This window comes from Mus caroli, unplaced genomic scaffold (genome assembly GCF_978045245.1).
Source record: "Mus caroli unplaced genomic scaffold, Mus_caroli_1 scaffold_9, whole genome shotgun sequence".
Lineage (NCBI taxonomy): Eukaryota > Metazoa > Chordata > Mammalia > Rodentia > Muridae > Mus > Mus caroli.
The window spans coordinates 77,751,595-77,774,208 of NW_028227264.1; the positions used below are offsets into that span (position 1 = coordinate 77,751,595).

The window sequence follows — 22,614 nt, forward strand, 5'->3', positions numbered from 1 at the left end:
AATCCAGAGCTGCCATGGAGGAGTTATTACATTGTTCCTAAAATAAGAGCACCTACTGGGCTCTTAGATTAATTTTCCAGAACCACTGTTTCTGCATGCACCTGGGCCATTAGGGTTATGATGTGCTGTCCCCCTATGCCTCAGTTTTCTATTGTTTAAGAATCATTATATCGTTGCTGGACTAGGTCTTCTGAAGTGCAAGATTTGTCATCAATGTTGAATCTTGGTGATCAGCCTGAATGGATTGAGAAGGGCCTGTGAGATTTATGGATCTCACCTCTAGAGACATTGGTGGGAACTTTCCTGAGAGGATGAGATCTTGTATAACTTGACTTTTTTCATCAATCCCTTGAAGGAATTATAATGTAACTAGTGAGCGTACCATGAGTGGAGTGGTGTCACCTATGGGCAGATGTCCTGGACAGTGTAAGAAAGCTGTTTAAACAAACCACTAGGAACAAGCATATATCTCCATGGCTTCTACTTCAGTTCCTACCTCTGGGTTCCTTCCTTGACCTGCTGCCCTGATTTACTTGATGATAGACTGTGATATGGAAGTGTAAGCCAAATAAACACTGTCCTCCCCCCCCCACACACACACCAAAAAAAATAATCTTTATATCAAGGAACATCTACTTTCACAGAATTCATCAGAGCAGAAGAAGAAAGAAATGGGAAATTAAGATTTGATGGAATGATTATGCACACCAAGTAAAACTGAAAAGCAGTCACACAGATGAAATCTATAGAGCTGTTGTCCAGAAATCAAGCCATGATAAATGGGAACAACATTTTTACAAACAAGCTGCCTTACAGCTTCTGAGATTTCACCATCCAGGCCTGATGAGGGTCGGTCCTTATGTCTGGTGGCAAGTTCCCTGGAGAGCTGTGTCTCCTGCTTTACAGGGTCAGAAATGCTATTCTAGTCCAAAGGAACAGGATCCTCTCTCCTTCAGAGATAACAGCAATTATGTTAATATTTACAGTTATGAGGGCACACACACACTCACACAATTACAAATAAAATAAGTCTTACAAATAACCTTCAATTCTTAACATAAAATTCATAAATATGTTGTAATCATCTGTTTTATTGAAAAATATGACATGCCTATAGTTTCTACTTAGCATTTGCATGTAACAAAATTTCATGAAATGAAGCCTGTGAATTTAAATGAAAGCAAGGATGTGTTTGTTAGAGCATTTGGAAAAAAAGAATGGTAAGGAAAAGGCAGAAAAAAATATGTATTACATAATAATCACAAACTATAAAAAGTAATTTTTAAATGAAAAACAATTTTCAATTCATGGAAGTTTTAAAAACTTGTGGTGTATGCCATATCAACCCTTCTCACTCAATAGCTACAGCATTTCACTCAGTAGCTCAGCCATGTTCTTAATTACAATATGTATTATAGAATTATACTCATATCAGTATCAGACAAAAGGCTGTTATTCTTATTTGATTACATCAAAAATTTTTTCAGGCAATAATTCCAAGATATCAATTCCTAAAGAGTTCATAAGGAATTTAGAAGACATGATACAAATAATTCCTTTAATTTTGCTTTGTGAAGTCCATGGGCTTTATGTACCAGTTGATAAGGTTGCTGGTATATACAGGTTTTATTCCTGACCACAAGATGTTAGATAATAATCAGTTGCTTCTTCCCAACCAAATCCTGATTACCTTCTTTACAGCAGTGCTTGCTTCTCTGTATCTATCCTTGTAGAAAAAGGAATCCAACGTGGTTTTTATTGTTACTGAATTATTTTATGTATTTATATTCCAAATTTTGATCCTACCCCATGTCCCCTACTCCCCGAGTTTTTCAACCCAAACTGCCTCCCATTTATCTCTCAGAGGGTGTTCCCCACATAAGCTACTCGCACATCCACACCAAGCCAACACCAAAACCAGGCATCACCCTCCATGGAGCCTCAAGTCACAGTAGATTTAGGCACAGAATACTTGCTCTTATTTTATCTGAAGAGTAATTCCATGAAATGCACATAGAGATCCTCAGCACATAATATGTCATTTGAGAAATTGGGGGGGGGGCAGTATTTCTCTAGTATGCTCATGTAAAAAGGGGGGAGAAGTGGTAAGGAGAAAAGTGAGGATATATCAATTCAGTGATCCAACGTGGATAAAAATAGAGAAAAATAGCCAAGTCCAAACTTTAGATCAAATTAGTATGATTTCTACAGTGAAATTAAGCTATGCATCTGAAGTGATAAGTTCACCTTCACATTAGACTATATAAGAATGAGACCCAAAAGTTCAGGAGCAGTGAAATGGCCAATTATTTCTATATAAAAATGGATGTATCAAAGACTGAATGATCTCAGGATCCTGAAACACATAGGAAACTAAAAAGTATTAATTTTTATGGACTCTGGTGTCCCTTTAATTAAACCATCAATTTGTGGTATGTGTTTTTTCTTCACTGATCCCGTATTTCCAATAATGATTATTTTAATGACATATCTGGACATTATCTTGAAGGACTCTCTCAAAAAAATCTGTCTTCGTATACAACTGTGGACAAAACCAGAGAAGCAGAAAGCATCCCTGGGGTTTTTCAGTCTTGGAGTAAATAATTGTGATTCTGATTAGAAAAGAAAGTATGTCCTATTAAGCAGTAATCTGTTTTTCATTCAGTGTGGTGCCTCAGGTGGAGAGCCTGAAGGATCAAGTGCTATAGAACTCTCAAGAGGTGGATGAAAGGATCACTGCAAACCTCTCTGGTTGATTAGGGTGACATATTCAGTCATAATGTCAACAACAATGCAAATATACAAGCACAGTAACTCAAAATATATATGTTACACACCATAGGTTTTACCACCCCATGACTTAGATCTTAACGGAAATATCACTTAATATGCTGCTCTCTTGGCTTCTTATCGTTTGGTTTTTACAGATGCCAATTTTCACCTGGATCATTGCAACTCATATCTGCCCAACTGACACAAAATGCCTAATACACTCTGATGGAACTGTTGTCATTGGTGCATTTTTTCCTATTTTACATAATTCACGTGTAAGTAAAACAATAGACTGGAAATACTTTCCTACGGACTCAGATGATTATTTTGGGTAAGTGCTTTATATTAACTAATTTTACATATTCTTGTCTCCTGCTTTTAATATGTATTCTAGCATTTTCCCAAGTATTTCTCATCGTGGAGCTCCACATATTCCCTACCACGTTCTCTAGTTTTGTTTTCTTAGTGCCTCTTTCTGTCCTCTAAAGTGAGAAGAAAAATGTGTCATTGCATATATTTATGTTTAACATTTGATTGCTGCAGTTTGTTCTCCTTTTCCCATGCTGCCTGTCATTCCTCAGACTCAGAGTGCACACCATGCCAGTTCTGTACTAGAAAGGGAATTGGCTGTAGCCTGACACAACAGTTCAGAGAATTGGGTAATGCCAGTCGTGATTGTGTTGGAGCAGATAATGCCTTTGAAGTCTGTGACTTTGGAAGCCCTGCAAAGGTTCTAGAGTGATCTGTGTTGCTTGTGTCAGCTAATTCTGATTTCAGTTCAATAATGGCAGAGTAAGAAATTTACCTACCTTAACTGTTATTTTGTATCATAATATTTTGTATAGTATTGAAATATTTTCACATCATTTGATTTCAGATTATAACATATTTAAACCATATATTTCCATTATACATTACTTGACTTTGAGGATTTATTCATAAAATAATATTCAATGATATTATGTGCACTGATAACTCTTCCTTAGTTTTTAGTCTGCAGGAACAGCAGATCTAGAGAGACAGTTTATTTCAATTTCCTGGTGCACTCAGAGAAAACCATGTGCAATAATTTTTCAAATAAATAAAGTGTATTTTGTATCATGCTGAAATTTCTATCACTGTAGTATACACATAAACTAAAGAACTGAAATGGAAAACCAAAGCATGTATTCAACCCTGACTCAATATGGGGGAATAAACATGGGCAATGAGCTTGTGGTTAGTTGCATTGAAAATTGCTGAAAGACTAAGTAGATTCTTAGGAATGATACATTGCTACTCTTTGCTAACAAATTGGTATGGTGATAATATGTTAGTTAGGTCAAGACAGTGCAGAAGGGAACTAATTCAGAAATGAGACATTTTTAGGTAAAGAAGACATTTTTCATATTTTGCGATAAGATTTAATAGTGACTGGAGTAAGTGAAAAGTTCACAGCTAGGTTAAATATTTCATGTGCATTTCAAGGGTAATTTTTTTTTTCGGTTTTGAAAGAAATACCACTATATTTGATTCCCCTTTTCTTTTCTTGTTCAGTATCTCAATGCTAGGCACCACTTTGCACTATGCCCCATGTCTCTCCAGACACTATAGTGATAGCAACCTGACTGCAAAAACACATGTGAAGTAAACAGATTTAAGTGCCCAGCTCATCAAAATCAAATAGTTGTGAATGGCTTGTCAGATTATTTAACATGATATAAAATAAGGAAATAGAATTTGCAGGTTGTTTTACTTACCATGTATGATAAATATAGTTATTTGCCCTATTTAACTTATTTTAACAATATTTAGTTTTATGCAAATAGGGTATATGAGGAGACATACATTAATATCTACTAATCTTTGTTGAAACCCCTGACTAAACCTTTATAATACAGTGAAGGAGTGCATAGCCATTTGACATGGGTATTTCTGACAGTAGTCAGTGCATTTTCTCCACAGTGTGATTCATTGTGCACAAGCACAAGCATCATGATTAAAATGAACACAAATGATCATGTGCTTTAGCGTGGCTAGAACTATATACATCAACATTGCTGTTTCAATTTACCTGTGTGTAATTGAATTTATTCTCTGATTATTTTTATTAATTCATTTTGCAATAATTCAAGGCAAGATGGTTTTTTGTTCTTAATTTATGTGTTTTTTAATTCTTTGGAAGCATAAACGACAGTAAGACAAGCATTGGAACTTCAAGCTAAAGTGTTTTACACAGAAAACAAAGACTGAATATTTGATTTATTTTATATAGTGGAATTTTAAAACTATAATTTTTTCAGTGAAATATTGCTAGTTATGTTACCAGTTACATGGATATTGGGTAAATATTAAAACACCAAAAATATCCTAATTACAAAAGTATTATGGTTTTGGTTTAAGATCAGGTAAATTCACAAAATAACATTCCAATAGGACAGTGGAAGTGAAAATACATGCTAATAAACAAAAAAGCAAGTTCTTTATATAAATATGACATTAATATTTGTTACATTGTCAACATCCTTGCATCCTTCCTTTAATTCTCCTTCTAATTTGCTTTGTCAAAATCTATACTTCACAGCTCATGTCCACTTATATGTGGGAACATGGCATGTTCATCTTTCTGGGCCTGGGAAACCATGTTAGGGATAAGTTTTTCTAGTTCCAAATTCTATTCTGTCATTTTTAAATCATTTTATTTGATTACATTTTCAGATGATCTCCCCCTTCTTGGTTACTGCTCTACCAACACCCCATCCCATCCCCAATCATCCCCTCACCTTTGTGTCTATGAGGGTGCTCATCTACCCATTCACCCATGCCCACCTCACACCTCTATCATCACATTATGCTGGAACATGAAGCCTCCCTCTCTTTTCACTGATGCAAGATAAGACCATCCTCTGCTTCATATGTATATGTATTATTGACTCCCTCCATGTACACCCTTTGGTTGGTGGTTTAGCCCTTAGGAGAGCTCTGTGGTCCAGTTAGTTGATATTGTTTTTATTATTGGGTTGCAATCCCCTTTGCTAACTACATTCCTTCACTTATCTCTTCCACTGAGGTCCCATGACTAAATCCGACAGTTGTGTCTAAGTATTTGTATGTGTGTTGGTCATGTGTTGGTAGAACCTCCCAGGAAACAGCCATATCTGGCTCCTGTCAGCAAGTACTTCTTGGCATCAGCAATACTGTGGATGTTTGGTGGCTGTAGATGAGATGGATCCCTAGGTGAGGTTGTCTCTGAATGGCTTATCCTTCATTCTCTGTTTCAATTTCTTTCCCTACCTTTCCTTGAGCAGGAACATTTCTAGGTTCAATTTTTTGAGATGGATAGGTGACACCATCTCTCAACTGGGTGTTGTGCCTCTCTCCAGGTGGTTGTCTCTACACTTTGTATCTCCCTTTGTTGAGTATTTTGGCTAAAGTCATCATCATTAGCTCCTGAGAACCTCTCAATACCCTAGAATCTGGGACGTTCTAGTGACTACCTCAGTTCCACATCTCCCTCCGCTATATGTTTCTATGCAATTTCCTGATCCTCTGTACTTCTGTGTTGTACCTGTTCCTGCCCGCCTTTTCCCTCTCCCTCCTCTCTCCCTTGGTGGTCCCTTTCTCAGTCTAGCTCATGTGGTTATTTTGTTCCCACTTCCATGCAGGTCTGAAGCACCTGTACTCTCCTCTTCCTACTTCTAAGTTGCATATGGTTTGTGGGGTATATCATGGGTATTCTGAGTTTTCAGGCTAAATTCCAATTACCAGTGAATACATATTATGGATATTCTTCTGTTTCTGCATTACTTCACACAGGATATCCATTTGCCTGAGAATTCCGTGAAGTCTTTGTTTCTAATAGCTGGATAGTAATCTGTTTGTGTAAATGTACCACAATTTCTGTATTCATTCTTTGGTTGGGGGACATATGGGTTGTTTCAAGCTTCTGAATATAATAAATAAGACTGCTATAATCATAGTGAAGCAGATCTTACTACAAAAGCCTGAGATCAACAAAACTGGAATATCTAGAATAAAAGGGATGATTTTCTAGACAGATACCAACTACCAAAGTTAAGTTAGGATCAGATAAACCACTTAAACAGTACCATAATTACAAAGAAAAAGAAGCAGCCATTAAGTGTCTCCCAGCCAAAAAACAAAAAAACAAAAACCAACAACAACAACAAAAACAGGACCAAGTTTGTTTAGTGCAGAATTCTATCAGGCCCTCAAAGAACACCTAATCAAATACTTCTAAAAATATTTCATAAAATAGAAATAGAAGGAGTATTACCCAATATGTGCTATGAAGCCACATTTATACTGATACCTAAAGTACACAAAGACACAATAAAGTAAGAAAATTTCAGACCAATTTACCATATTAATATCAATGCAAAAATACTCAATGAAAATCTCACAATTTGAATAAAAAAAGTCATCAATCCCATCATCCCCAATGACTAAGTGGGCTTCTTCCCAGTGATGCATGGATGGTTCAATATAAGGAAATCCATCAACTTAATTATGTAAACAAACTCAAAAGGGGAAAAAAACCACAACACCATCCCATCAGATGCTACCAAAGCCTTTGACAAAGCACAAAGCCCCTTCATGTTAAAAATACTGGAAAGATCGGGAATTCAATGTCTAGTTCTAAATATAATAAGTGCAATATACAGAAAACAAGGAGCCAGTATCAAAGTAAATGGAGATAATCTTGAAACAATCCCACTAAAATCAGGGACAAGACAAGTCTGCCCAGTCTCTCCGTGTCTATTCAATATATTACTCAGAGTTCTAGCCAGGGAAACTAGGCAACAAAAGATAATCAAAGGGATACAAATTGGAAAGAAGAAAGTCATGGTATCACTATTTACACATGATATGATAGTACACATAAGCATCCCCAAATATCCACAAGATTGCCTTTGTAGCAAATAAACAACTTCAACAAAGAGGCTGGATATAATATTAACTCACATCAGTAGCCTCCAACTACTCAAAGGATAAATGGGCTGAAAAAGAAATGATGGAGAAGATACCCTTCACAAAAGTCACAAATAATATAGAATGTCTTGATGTGACTCTAACCAAGCAAGTGAAAGATCTGTATGACAGCAAATTCAAATCTCTGAAGAAAGAAATGAAAGAAGACCACAGAAGATAGAAAGATCTCCCAATCTCATGTATTGGTAGGATTAATAAGTAAAAATAGGCATCTTATCCAAGGCAATTTACAAATTCAACACCCTCCTATATTCCAATTCAATTCTTTACACACATAGAAAGAGTAATTCTCAAATTTACCTGGATTAAAATAAACAAAAAATAAACAAAACAAAACAGCACAACAAAAAAACCGTCTCAGCAATAGAAGAACTTCTGGGTGGAATCATCATCCTGGACTTCAAGCTGTACAATGGAGTAATAGTGATAAAAACTGTATTTTATTGATACAGAGAGGCAGGTAGATCAAAGGAAAAAAAGTGAAGACCCAGAATTGAGCCCATACACCTATAGGCACTTGATCTTTGACAAAGAATCCAAAATCATTCAGTGGGGAAAAAAAAAGATTTTTCAAAAAATGGTGGTTGTTCACCTTGTGGTTGGCATGTAGAAGAATGCAAGTTGATCCATCCTTAACTCCTTGTACAAAGCTCAAAACCAAGTGGATCAAGGCCTCCCCATAACACCAGGTATATTGAATCACATACAAGAGAAATTAATAAAGAACCTTGAACACATTGACACAAAGGAAATTTTCATAAACAGTACACCAATGGCTAATGCTTCAATATCAAAAATTGACAAATTGAACCTCACAAAATGGAAAAGGTTCTGTAAGGAAAAGGATAATATCAATAGGACAAACGGCAACCCACAGATTGTGAAAAGACCTTTCTCAAGCCTACATCACATAGAAGGCTGATATCCAAAATATCTAATAAAAAATTGTTAAAAAAAATACAAGTTAGACTCCAGAAAACCAAATAACACTATTAAAAATGTGGTATAGAGATACACAAAGGCTACTCAATTGAGGAATATCAAATGGATGTTCAACATCCTTAGTCATCAGGGAAATGCAAATCAAACAAACTTGAGATTCTACCTCACACCAATCAGAATGGCTAAGATCAACTACTCAGGGCAGAGCAGATGCTGGCTAGGATTTGGAGAAAAAGGAACACTCCTCCATTGTTGGAGGGTCTGCCAGCTGGTAAAACCACTTTGGAAATCAGTCAGATGGTTCCTTGGAAAAATGGATATAGTTCTACCTGACAACCCATCTATACCACCACTGGTCCTATACACAAATGTTGTTTATTTATGTCATTTTTAAAGAATTGAGTAAAAAAAAATATACATTAAAAGATAAAAAGAGTTGAGTAATACAGCTCAGTGTAAAATTTTCACTTTTTAATTCATTTTTATTGAGGGGTATATAGATTGCTTCTGGATTCTGGCTGTTATGCATTTAGTTACAAAGAATATAGATGAGCTAATGTCATTGTGGTAAGATTGTCAATACTTTTGATATATGTTCAGGAGTGTTATGACTGGTTGTTGAGGCCTTTATAATCAAAGTGACTATAAAAGTTTGCCATGAATGGAGGAAGGTACCCTTTTCTTCAGGTCCTCAACAACATCAACTGTCACTTGTTTCTGATCTTAGTGATGCAGACATGAGTGATATGACGTCACAGAATCGCTTTGGTTTGCATTACTCTGTTGATTGTTGAACATTTATTTAAAAGTTTCTCAGACATCTGATATTCTCCTGTTGAGAATTCTATGTTTAGATCTGTACAGTATTTTCAACTAAAATACTTGGTTTGTTAATGTCTAGTTTCTTGAGTGTTTTAGATATTTTGCATATCAGTTATGTGGAAGACATAGAGTTGGTGAAAATAGTTTTTGCCTTCTGAAGACTACAGTTTGGATATATTGATGTTTCCTTTGTCTTACAAGACCTTTTTATTTTCATGAGTTTCCTTTTATTAACTGTGATAGTGTACAGTGACAGTGTTATTGGTGTTCTGTTCAGAACGTTGTTTACTGTTTCAATGCATTCAAGGCTATGACCAACTTTCTCTCCTAATAGATTCAGTGGTTCTGGTTTTATGGAAATATATTTGATCCAACTGAACTTGAGTTTTGAGTAATATGCTAGATGTACATTTTTTTGCATTCTATAATTACGGGAATCTAGTGAGATTTCACCATTTGTTGAAAATACTTTCTTTTTTACAATTGTGTATTTTTGAAATCTTTATCTGGAATCAGGTGTCCTTAGATGGATGTATATAAGTCACGGTATTCCATTCAATTCTATTACCCAACCTGTCCTTTTTAGCTAATACTATGTGTTGTTTTTTATTATTGCTTTATAGTACAAATTGAAATCATGGCAAGTGATACAATGGGATTTTATTTTATTCTACAGAAATTTTTATCTGAGTTTTTATTTCTACATATGAAGCTGAGTATTCATCTAAGTCGTGTAATGTATTCTGTTGGAATTTTGCTAAAGATTACATTGAAACTTGAGATTGCTTTTGGCTTAACAGCCTTTTCATTATGTTGACCCTACTGATATAACAGCACATGACTTCCTTCTGTCTTGTTCTATCTTTTTCAAGTTCTTTCTTGAAATAATTAATGTTTTTCAATCACTTGGTAAGTTTTAACATACATTTTTAAATATAACTTGTGGCTGTAGTTAAAGGTGTTATAGTCCTAATTTTTTTCCTCAACCTGTTAATTGTTACAATATAACATTTTAGTGGTACACACCACACACACACACACACACACACACACACACACACACACACACACACACACACATATATATATATATATATATATATATATATATATGTTAGGTTTTTTTTAATCCTACAATTTTGGATTATGAGTTTCATGATAGAATTTTTGGTTACTTTTCTATGTTATCATGTCATCTGCAATTTGTGATTTTTTTGATTGCTTCCTTTTCAATTTGAAATCCCTTAAAATTCTCCACTGTATTACTGTTTTATCTCCAACTGTACGTACTATGTTGAATTAATCTGGAGATAGTGTACAGCTTTATCTTGTTCCTTATTTTTGAGGAATTGCTTTCTTGGATACAGGCTTGGTAAAAACTGTCTTTATTATGTGTATGTCCTCTGTATCCTTGATCTGTACAAGACTTTTATCATGAAGAGGTGCTCAATTTTGTCAAATGACCTTACAGCATCTAATGACATGTTCCTGTACTTTGATTTCGATTTTTCATTATGTGGATTACCTTGAGAGATTTTTGTATATTGAACAATGGCTGCATCTCATAGACTACACATGGTTGATCATAGTGGATATTTGGAGTGTTCCTTCAATTCCTTCTCAGGTACTTTATTGAATATTTTTGCATCTATGGTCAGGAGGGAAATTTGTCTATAATTGATATCTTTTATTCTTTGTGGCTTTAGTCATTAAAGTGTCACTGGCATTTTAAATGGATTGTGTAATATTTCTTCTGGATATGTTTCAAGGAGGATCAGCATTAGTTCTTCCTCGAGAGTCTGGTTGAATTCTGCTCTAAATCACCTGGCCTTCAGATTTTGTGTTTGTTTTAGTTGGGTGATTTTAATGACTTCTTCTATTTCCTTCAAGTCTATAGGGCAATTTATGTTGCTTATCTGATTTTGATTTAACTTGGATAAGTAGTATTTATGAGGGAAATTGTCCCTTTCTTTTACCACTGGGTGGAATAAGATTCATTAAAGTAAAAACATGATTATTTATATCTCTTTGGTAAATGTTGTTTGCCTCTTTTTTTTTTTCTGACTTTGGTGTTTTGGGTAGTTTCTTTGTGTGTTTTAGGCAATGCGAATAAATGTTTTTCTATCGTGTTGCTTTTCTTAGAGGGTCAATGCTTGTTTAATGTATTCTTTGTTTTGTTCTCTTTGTTTCTTTTTTAATAAATTAAGCAATGAGTTTGAGTATTTCCTGCCATGCAGTCATTGTGCATGCGTTTGCTTCTTTTCCCTAGAGCATACAGATGTTCTGTTAAGTTAAATGGAGGAGATCTCTGCAGTATTTTTGATGCAAATACTTAGTGCTTTAAAGCTTCCTCTTAGCAAAATTTTATTGAGTACTATAAATTTGAGTGTGATGTACATTCATTTTCAGTCAATTGTACAAAGTACTTAATTTCTTACTTTATTTATACATTGATTTATTACTCATTCAGTAGAGAGTTGTTCAGTTTCCATAAGTTTGTAAGCTGTATGTTGTTTCTGGCATTGTTGATATCCTACTATATTTAGTATATGTGTGATCATATATACTGCTTTATTTCAATTTTCTATGTATTTAGACATGTTTTGACAAAAGGTATGTAGTAATTTTCTAAGAGTGTTCTATCAAGTGCTCAGAAGAAATTACTTTCCTTTGTGTTTGGGTGAAATACATTTAGTTATCTGTGATATACATTTGGTTCATATTGTCTGATACCTCTATGATTTCTATGGTTATTTTTTGTCTGGAATGAACAGACCATTGGTGAGAGTGGGATATTGAAGTATCAGTCTACAAGTGTGTGAGGGATAGTGCATAATTTAACCTTTACTAATGTTGCTTTTCAAGTCTTGGTACCATTGAATTTAAGGTATAGTTTTTGAGAAATGAAATATAATATTGGTAAATTTTCTTTGATAAGTATGAGGTCCACTTCCCCATCTTTTTATAAGTATGTGAGTTTTAACTCTATTTTGTTAGACATTAACATGTCTACTTAGCTATCTTCTTGGATAATTGTTTGAAAATTGCTTCTAGGCCTTTACTCTGAGATATTGTCTATCCTTGATGTTGAGGAGTGTTTGTGTTATGCAACAAAGTAGACATCTTGGTTTTTTTTTTTTTCAGCATTTGGGTTGGTGGTTATTTGACAAGGAATTGAGTACAATAATAATGAGAGATATCAATAATTAATGATTGTTAACTCTTGTAATTGTGTTGTAGATATTGATGGTGGTGGTGGTGATGGGTGCGTTTTTGCTTTCCTCCTTTTATTATGCTGGTATGAGGTTATTTATTGCCTGAAGTTTCAGGAGTACATCTGACTTCTTTGGGTTAGAGATTTTCTACCTGTACATTTTTGTCCTTTGTGTTCTCATGGAGTATCTTGTTTTCTTCTTCCATGGTGATTGGAAGTTTTGCTGGGTATAATACTCTTCATGGATATCTGTGGTCTCTTAGAATATACTTAAGTCAGGCCAGGCCCATTTGAGTTTTAAAGTCTCTGTTGAGAAGTCCCATACAATTGTGTTAGGCATGACTTCATATATTACTTGACATTTTTCCTTGCACTTTTAATCTTTTTGTAGCTGTTGTTTTCTTTTCTTTTTTTATTTAGTGTTTTGATTGTTATATAGCAGGAAGGTTTTCTTTCCTTGTCTTTTTCTATTCTGTAAGCTGCTTGAATGTTTATAGGCATCACTTTCTTTAGGTTAGGACATTTTTATTTTAAGAATTTGATAAAATATATCCTGAATTTTTGACTTGGGCATTTTAAACTATTATTTCTGTTGGTTTAATATTTGGTCTTTTTATATTATCCCAGATTTCCTGGATGTTTTTTGTCTGGAATGTTTTTATATTTAACATCTTCTTTGAAGGATTTTATTTTATCTATGTTGTCTTCTATGACTGAGATTCTTTTTCTGTCTCTTCTATTCTGTTTGGCAATGGTTGTATCTGTAATTCCTGTTCACTTAGATTATCCATTACAAAAATTCCCTCATTTTGTATACCCTTTGTGGCTTTTATGTTGATTTTCTGGATTAAATAGACCCATTCATTTCCTTATGTATTTCTATCTCCTTTACTTTCTTGACATTTTTTTTAGTGGATTTATAAATTCCCTTCCATTTTGTATTGTTTTTTTCAAATTCTTTAAGGGACTTAATCATTTTCTCTTTATGAACCTCTGTCATCTTTACAAAGTTGTTGTAAAGGTCATTTGCTGTGATTCATTTGTCTTGGGATATTTAGGGTTTATAAATACATACTATAAAGAGATTGCAGGGAACTAATGCTGTCATGGTACTTGGACTATTACTCACTGTGTCTATACCTATGCATCTGGATTTATACCAATTATACATAGGTACTAACTTCTGGGTTTGTCTTCCTTGGACTTTCTATTTCTTTTTATTTTTCTTCCTTGGTTTCTGGATCATCTTTGGTCTTCTGGACAGAGTGTCATGTGCCTAACTTAAATCACTGCTATTGTCTCTGTTGTAGTTGGCTGTTGCACTTCTGATGGCCTCAGTGACTTCTGATTCATGCAAGCAGTACAGATGGTAGCTCATCTGCTTTAAAGTAAGACGGCCAGTCATTAGAATTGATAGAAGGCTTCTGTCAGAAATGTGGACCATGCCATGGTGACAAGTAAAGCAATGGTGATGAGGGATTTACTGTCTTTGGATGGGCAGGGTGGAAAAGCTATCTTACATGGGGTTCAGGAATACCTAGTCTCACATCTAGTTGGGTAGAAGTTTTCTTCCAGAAGTGTGGGATTCAATATGGAGATAAAGAGAGAAGGGAAGATTGGGGTTAAATTGTTTTCCTCCTTTCCTTTTAGAAAAAGACAAATTTAAATTTAATATACATGAAATATAAAGAAAAAAATATATTTTCTGATTAATTTACAACAATGCATATAAGCCTTATCTTTCTATAAAGAGTAATGTAATTGACTGCAAAACTTCAAGGAATGTGTTGTCATGAAGAAAACACTAAGAAACACAAAGTATACGTTTACCGTACTTTTTTTTATTTTAATTGATCTATCCATTTGGATACCTATATTGATCTATATTTCAAATAATCTAGTAAATTATAAAATATTCATGTTTTTATCTGAAAAATCATATTCTTCATATGCCCCATTACCTGCTTTCACTCAATATTAAAGTTCCACAAAGAAAGAAGTGTACATTTTCTTAAAAAGTTAAGCAAATTTCAAATGAACTTAAAGTTTTGATATTTTTACTTATTTAGATGATGATGAATGATAATCCAGCAGACTATAAGTTTTGCAATGATGAGATTATGACATTTAACAATTATTTTATTTAAAAAAAAACTTTCCTTTCTTTTATAATTTTATATATGTATGACATATGACTTTTTCCTAAGCAGGAATTTATATATAACTTCAAAGTCTGATTGGTTTACTTTCCCTATTCATATAGTGCTCTGTGTTTGAGATTTGCATTCTTTACTTTTATTTCTGACACATTATAAATAATAATTTAATAATCTGAAATGTCCTTTAAAATTATGATCCATGGATATTGTAGTTCTCTAATTTTTTCTTTTTTACTTAACTAATTATTTTATTATTTTTATATGCAAAATGGTGGCTCCTCCCGGCCCTACCTTGAAGATATTGACACCATATGTGCCCTCCTCTTTGCCTATGAGAGAGTGTCCCCCTTCTATCTTCCCTCAATGGGGCAACTAGACACTGTAGGATTAAGCATGTCTTCTACCATGAGGCCAGACTGGGCAGTCCTCTGCTACTCATGTGCTGTATGAACAGAGCAACTCATATACACTCTTCTGTTTGTGGGCATGACTCTGGAAGTTATGAGGGTTCCAGGTTAGTTGAAACTATTGGTCTTCCTAATAGATGGCCTTCTTATCCATTCCTTCAGTCCTTCCCATAACACTTCGCTAAGGTTTCACAAACTTATTCAAGTCCTTAGTTGTGAGTATCTGCATCTGTCTGATTCAATTCCTGAATCAGAGTCTCTGAAAAGATGGTCATACTGGGCTTTTTTTCTTCAAGCACAACATAGCAACACTATTAGGTCCAGGGATTGTTGCCTCCCAATGGGATGGACATCAAGTTGGGCAAGTCATTGGTTGTCCTTTATTTCAGTCTCTGTTCCAATATTGTCCTGGAAATTATTTTGAGTCACAACTCTACAGTCTAGGTTGTTACCTTCCAGAGTCTCATTCATGGTCCCCTATCTAGAATCAAGAAGTTATGAGTCTTTTAGACTGCTGTATTTAAATTACAGTTACATGGATTCTGTTAAACCAGAAACAGATGCTATGTCCACATCATTTCCTTTGATATTGACAGAGATATGTTCACGTGTCATAAACATACTTAGCTTTTGGTAGTGGTTTTAATGATATATAGTGCTATCAGCACTACAGGAGATTCATTCTCCTCTACACTATTACCAGTACGTGTCAACTGATCAATTGAATTTTAGCATTTTATCTCTGGAAAAATGATTGCTCTTTGTGGTTAAGTAATGCAATTGCCCTATGAATAATGAAATTGAGCAATTATTCTCAATATATGTTGACCAGTGGAGTTTTCCTTTTATTACAGAACTGTCTTTACTTACAAAAAGGTGATTGAAAAAAACTCAACTAAGAAAGAGCCTACTCTGGATGGTACCAATTCTTGGTATATGGTTTGGGACTATGTGAGAATGCAACCTGTACAAACCATGGAAAGCAAGCTAGAATGGATAATTATGTGTGCTATCTACATCACTTGCTGTCTCCATGTTATTCCTTTGAGTAGTTGATTGTATGTTCCTCAGACATTAAGGGAAACCTATCAAAGGTCTCCTCAGGGCACCAGCTCAGACTGATAGACCACGACACTGGTCGGTTTGGGTTCCTTAGTGCCCGTCCCACTGGTTCCAGTTACTTCCCATGTTGGGGCAGATGTTGTGTTCAATGCACATCTGATCCAATGATCCTGGGAGTGTAGGAGCACCTGAGAGTGGACCTTCCACTGGGTGTTGTGGAACTGGCTGAGGAGTTGACACCCAAGGTCTGCACTTGGCACTGCCCCAGACTGGATGCAAACTTAATAATTTCTAAGAATATTTGAGACTTTACAGTGGACTAATTCTACTCTTTCGTTTTCATTGTGGTAGGATCATTGTATATCCAGGGATGTCAAGATCACAAAATATAGCACAAACTGGTTTGGAAGTACAGATCTGCCTGCTTCTGCTTCTTTATGATAATATTGTAGCAATGTAGTGGGACGCTTGTATATGGGGGTGGTATAAACAATGCCATAGACACTTTTTTCATATTTTAAAGCTTAGGAGATTTTCTATTAGGTATTTTCTTCATTTACATTTCAAGTCCCCCATGCCCTCCCCCACCGACTCCCCTACACACACCACTCCCACTTTTTGGTCCTGGCAGTTCCCCTAGGCTGAGGCATATAAAGCTTGCAGGACCAATAGGCCTCTCTTTCCACTGATGACCAACTAGGCCAACTTCTGATACATATGCAGCTAGAGACAGGAGCTCCGGGGGGTACTGGTTAATTCATATTGTTATTCCACCTATAGGGATGCAGATCCCTTTAGTTCCTTGGGTACTTTCTCTTGCTTCACCATTGGGGGCCCGGTGAGCCATCCAATAGCTAACTATGAGCATCAACTTCTGTGTTTGCTAGGCCCCAGCATAGTCTCACAAGAGACAGCTATATCAGGGTCCTTTCAGAAAAATCTTGCTAATGTATGCAATGGTGTCATTGTTTGGAGGCTAATTATGGGATGGATCCCGGGATATGGCAGTCTCTAGATGGTCCATCCTTTTGTCTCAGCTCCAAACTTTCTCTCTGTAACTCCTGCCATGGGTGTTTTGTTACCAATTCTTTTTTTTAATATTTTTTATTAAGTATTTTCCTCAATTACATTTCCAATGTTATCCCAAAAGTCCCCCATACCCCCCCCCATGCCCCTACTCACCCATTCCCACTTTTTGACCCTGGTGTTCCCCTGTACTGGGGCATATGAAGTTTGCATGTCCAATGGGCCTCTCTTTCCACTGATGGCTGTCTAGATTATCTTTTGATACATATGCAGCTAGAGTCAAGAGCTCCGGGGTACTGGTTAGTTCATAATGTTGTTGCACTTACAGGGTTACAGATCTCTTTAGCTCCTTGGGTACTTTCTCTAGCTCCTCCATTGGGGGCCCTGTGATCCATCCAATACTGACTGTGAGCATCCACTTAGGTGTTTGCTAGGCCCCTGCATAGTCTCACAAGAAACAGCTATATCAGTGTCCTTTCAGCAAACTAATGCTAGTGTATGCAATGGTGTCATTGTTTAGAGGCTGATTATGTGATGGATCCCTGGATATGGCAGTCTCTAGATAGGCCATCCTTTTGTCTTAGCCCCAAACTTTGTCTCTGTAACTCCTTCCATGGGTGATTGTTCCCAATTCTAAGAAGGGGCAAAGTGTCCACACTTTGGTCTTCCTTCTTCTTCAGTTTCATGTGTTTTGCAAATTGTATCTTATATCTTGGGTATACTAAGTTTTTGGGCTAATATCCACATATCAGTGAGTACATATCATTTGAGTTCTTTTGTGATTGTGTTACCTCACTCTGGATGATGCCCTCCAGGTCCATCAATTTCCCTAGGAATTTCATAAATGCATTTTTTAATACCTGTGTAGTACTCCATTGTGTAAATGTACCACATTTTTTGTATCCATTCCTCTGTTGAGGGGCACCTGGGTTCTTTCCACTTTCTGGCTATTATAAATAATGCTGCTATGAACATAGTGGAGCATATGTCCTTCTTACCAGTTGGAACATCTTCTGGATATATGCCCAGAAGAGGTATTGCGCGACCCTCCAGTACTACTATGTCCAATTTTCTGAGGAACCGTCAGACTGATTTCCAGAGTGGTTGTACAAGCTTGAAATCCCACCAACAATGGAGAAGTGTTCCTGTTTTTCCACATCCTCACCAGCATGTGCTGTCACCTGAATTTTTGATGTTAGCAATTCTGACTGGTGTGAGATGGAATCTCAGGGTCGTTTTGATTTGCATTTTCCTGATGATTAAGGATGCTGAACATTTTTTCAGGTGTTTCTCAGCCATTCGTTATTCCTCAGTGAGAATTCTTTGTTTATGTCTAAGCCCCATTTTTTAATGGGGTTATTTCATTTTCTGGAGTCCAGATTCTTGAGTTCTTTATATATATTGGATATTATTTATCCCAAGCTTTTGTCCCCGCCAGCAAGAACATGCTCAGGACAACCGGAATCTTCTGCGGCAAAAGCTTTATTGCTTACTTCTTCAGGAGGCAGAGAGCGAATGGCAAAACCCCGTCCCTTTTATGGAGAATTGTCCTCCGCCTCGGACGTGTTGCTCCCTGATTGGCTGCAGCCCATCGGCCGCGTTGTCGTCATGGGGAAGGCAGAGCACATGGAGTGGAAAACTACCCCGGCACATGCGCAGATTATTTGTTTACTACTTAGAACACAGGATGTCAGCGCCATCTTGTAATGGCGAATGTGAGGGCAGCTCCTCACAATTATTCCCCTATCTGATTTAGCATAGGTAAGGATCCTTTCCCAATCTGTGCCCTTTTGTATTATTGACGTTGTATTTGGCCTTACAGAAGCTTTGCAGTTTCATGAGGTCCCATTTGCCAATTCATGATGTTACAGCACAAGTCATTGCTGTCCTATTCAGCAATTTTTCCCCTGTGCCCATATCTTCGAGGCTTTTCCCCATTGTCGTCTCTATGAGTTTCAGTGTCTCTGGTTTTCTGTGGAGCTCCTTAATCCACTTAGATTTGACCTTAGTACAAGGAGATAGGAATGGATCAATTCGCATTCTTCTACATGATAACAACCAGTTGTGCCAACACCATTTGTTGAAAAGGCTGTCTTTCTTCCACTGGATGGTTTTAGATCCCCTGTCGAAGATCAAGTCACCATAGGTGTGTGGGTTCATTTCTAGGTCTACAATTCTATTCCATTGGTCTACTTGTCAGTCACTATACCAGTACCATGCCATTTTTATCACAATTGCTCTGTAGTAAAGCTTTAGGTCAGGCACGGAGATACCACCAGAGGTTCTTTTATCCTTGAAAAGAGTTTTTGCTATCCTAGGTTTTTTGTTATTCCAGATGAATTTGCAGATTGCTCTTTCTAATTAGTTGAAGAATTGAGTTGGAATTGTGATGGGGACTGCATTGAATCTGTAGATTGCTTTGGCAAGATAGCCATTTTTACAATGTTGATCCTGCCAATCCATGAACATGGGAGATCTTTCCATCTTCTGAGATCTTCTTTAATTTCTTTCTTCAGAGACTTGAATTTCTTATCATACAGTTCTTTCATCCTTGGTTAGAGTCACATCAAGATATTTTATATTATTTGTGACTATTGACAAGGGTGTTGTTTCCTTAATTTTTTTCTCAGCCTGTTTATTCTTTGTGTAGAGAAAGGCTATTGACTTGTTTGAGTTAATTTTATATCCAGCTACTTCACCGAAGCTGTTTATCAGGTTTAGGATTTCTCTGGTGGAATTTTTAGGGTCACTTATATATACTATCATATCATCTGCAAAAAGTGATATTTTGACTTCATCTTTTCCAATTTGTATCCCTTTGATCTCCTTTTGTTGTCGAATTGCTCTGGCTAGGACTTCAAGTACAATATTGAATAGGTAGGGAGAAAGTGGGCAGCCTTGTCTAGTTCCTGATTTTAGAGGGATTGCTTCCAGCTTCTCACCATTTACTTTGATGTTGGCTACTGGTTTGCTGTAGATTGCTTTTATCATGCTTAGGTATGGGCCTTGAATTCCTGATTTTTCCAAGACTTTTATCATGATTGGGTGTTAAATCTTGTTGAATGCTTTTTCTGAGTCTAAGGAGATGATCATGTGGTTTTTGTCTTTGAGTTTGTTTATATAATGGATTACGTTGATGTATTTCCATATATTAAACCATCCCTGCATCACTGGAATAAAACCTACTTGGTCAGGATGGATGATTGTTTTAATGTGTTCTTGGATTCGGTTAGCGAGAATTTTATTGAGTATTTTTGCATCGATATTCATAAGGGAAATTGTTCTGAAGTTCTCTATCTTTGTTGGATCTTTCTGTGGTTTAGGTATCAGAGTAATTGTGGCTTCATAGAATGAATTGGCTAGAATACCTTCTACTTCTATGTTGTGGAATAGTTTGTGCAGAACTGGAATTAGATCTTCTTTGAAGGTCTGATAGAACTCTGAACTAAACCCATCTGGTCCTGGGCTTTTTTTTGACTGGGAGACTATTAATGACTGCTTCTATTTCTTAGGAGATATGGGACTGTTTAGATCATTAACTTGATCCTGATTTATCTTTGGTACCTGGTATCTGTCTAGAAATTTGTCCATTTCATCCAGGTTTTCAAGTTTTGTTTAGCATAGCCTTTTGTATAAGGATCTGATGGTGTTTTGTATTTCTTCAGGATCTGTTATTATGTCTCCCTTTTCATTTCTGATTTTGTAAATTAGGATGCTTTCCCTGTGCCCTCTAGTGAGTCTATCTAAGGGTTTATCTATCTTGTTGATTTTCTCAAAGAACCAACTCCTCATTTGGTTAATTCTTTGAATAGTTCTTCTTGTTTCCACTTGGTTGATTTCACCCCTGAGTTTGATTATTTCCTGCTGTCTACTCCTCTTGGGTGAATTTTCTTCCTTGTTTTCTAGAGCTTTTAGATGTGCTGTCAAGCTGCTAGTGTGTGCTCTCTCCAGTTTCTTTTTGGAGGCACTCAGAGCTATGAGTTTTCCTCTTAGAAATGCTTTCATTGTGTCCCATAGGTTTGGGTATGTTGTGGCTTCATTTTCATTAAACTCTAAAAAGTCTTTAATTTCTTTCTTTATTCCTTCCTTGACCAAGGGATCATTGAGAAGAGTGTTGTTCAGTTTCCACGTGAATGTTGGCTTTCCATTATTTATGTTGTTATTGAAGATCAGCCTTAGTCCATGGTGGTCTGATAGGATGCATGGGAGAATTTCAATATTTTTGTATCTGTTGAGGCCTGTTTTGTGACCAATTATATGGTCAATTTTGGAGAAGGTCCCATGAGGTGCTGAGAAGAAGGTATATCCTTTTGTTTTAGTATAAAATGCTCTGTAGATATCTGTTAAGTCCATTTGTTTCATCACTTCTGTTAGTTTCACTGTTCTCTGGTTAGTTTCTGTTTCCACGATCTGTCCATTAATTAAAGTGGTATGTTGAAGTCTCCCACTATTATTGTGTGAGGTGAAATGTGTGTTTGAGCTTTACTAAAGTGTCTTTAATGCATGTGGCTTCCCTTGTATTTGGAGCATAGACATTTAGACTTGAGAGTTTGTCTTGGAAGATTTTAACTTTGATCAGTATGCAGTATCCCTCCTTGTCTTTTTTGATAACTTTGGGTTGGAAGTCTATTTTATTCAATATTAGAATGGCTACTCCAGCTTGTTTCTTCATACCATTTGCTTGGAAAATTGTTTTCCAGCCTTTCACTCTGAGGTAGTGCCTTTTTCCCTGAGATGGGTTTCCTGTAAGCAGGAAAATGTTGGGTCCTGTTTGTGTAGCCAGTCTGTTAGTTAATGTCTTTTTATTGGGGGAAGTGAGTCCATTGATATTAAGAGATATTAAGGAAAAGTAATTGTTGCTTCCTTTTATTTTTTGTTGTTAGAGTTGGTATTTTGTTCTTGTGGCTGTTGTCTTTTTGGAGTGTTGAGGGATTACTTTCTTGCTCTTTTTCTAGGGCGTGATTTCCGTCCTTGTATTGGTTTTTTTCTATTCTTATCCTTTGAAGGGCTGGATTCATGGAAAGATAATGTGTGAATTTGATGTTGTCGTGGATTACTTTGGTTTCTCCATCTATGTTAATTGAGAGTTTGACTTTCTGCTTTTAATATTCTGTCTTTATTTAGTGCATTTGTTGTTCTGATTATTATGTGTCAGGAGGAATTTGTTTTCTGGTCCAGTCTATTTGGAGTTCTGTAGGCTTCTTGTATGTTCATGGGC

General features: G+C 36.1%; 1 protein-coding gene across 1 annotated transcript in view; it reads left to right on the plus strand.

The window, feature by feature from the left end:
* The first annotated feature begins 2,847 nt into the window (after positions 1–2,847).
* LOC110287993 (vomeronasal type-2 receptor 116-like) overlaps positions 2,848–22,614 on the plus strand; it is a 43,219-nt gene continuing 23,452 nt past the window's right edge. The window contains exon 1 of the mRNA XM_085843372.1: positions 2,848–3,103. Within this exon, the coding sequence (XP_085699498.1) occupies positions 2,889–3,103 (215 nt within the window). The 5' untranslated portion in view covers positions 2,848–2,888. The remainder of the gene's footprint in view (positions 3,104–22,614) is intronic.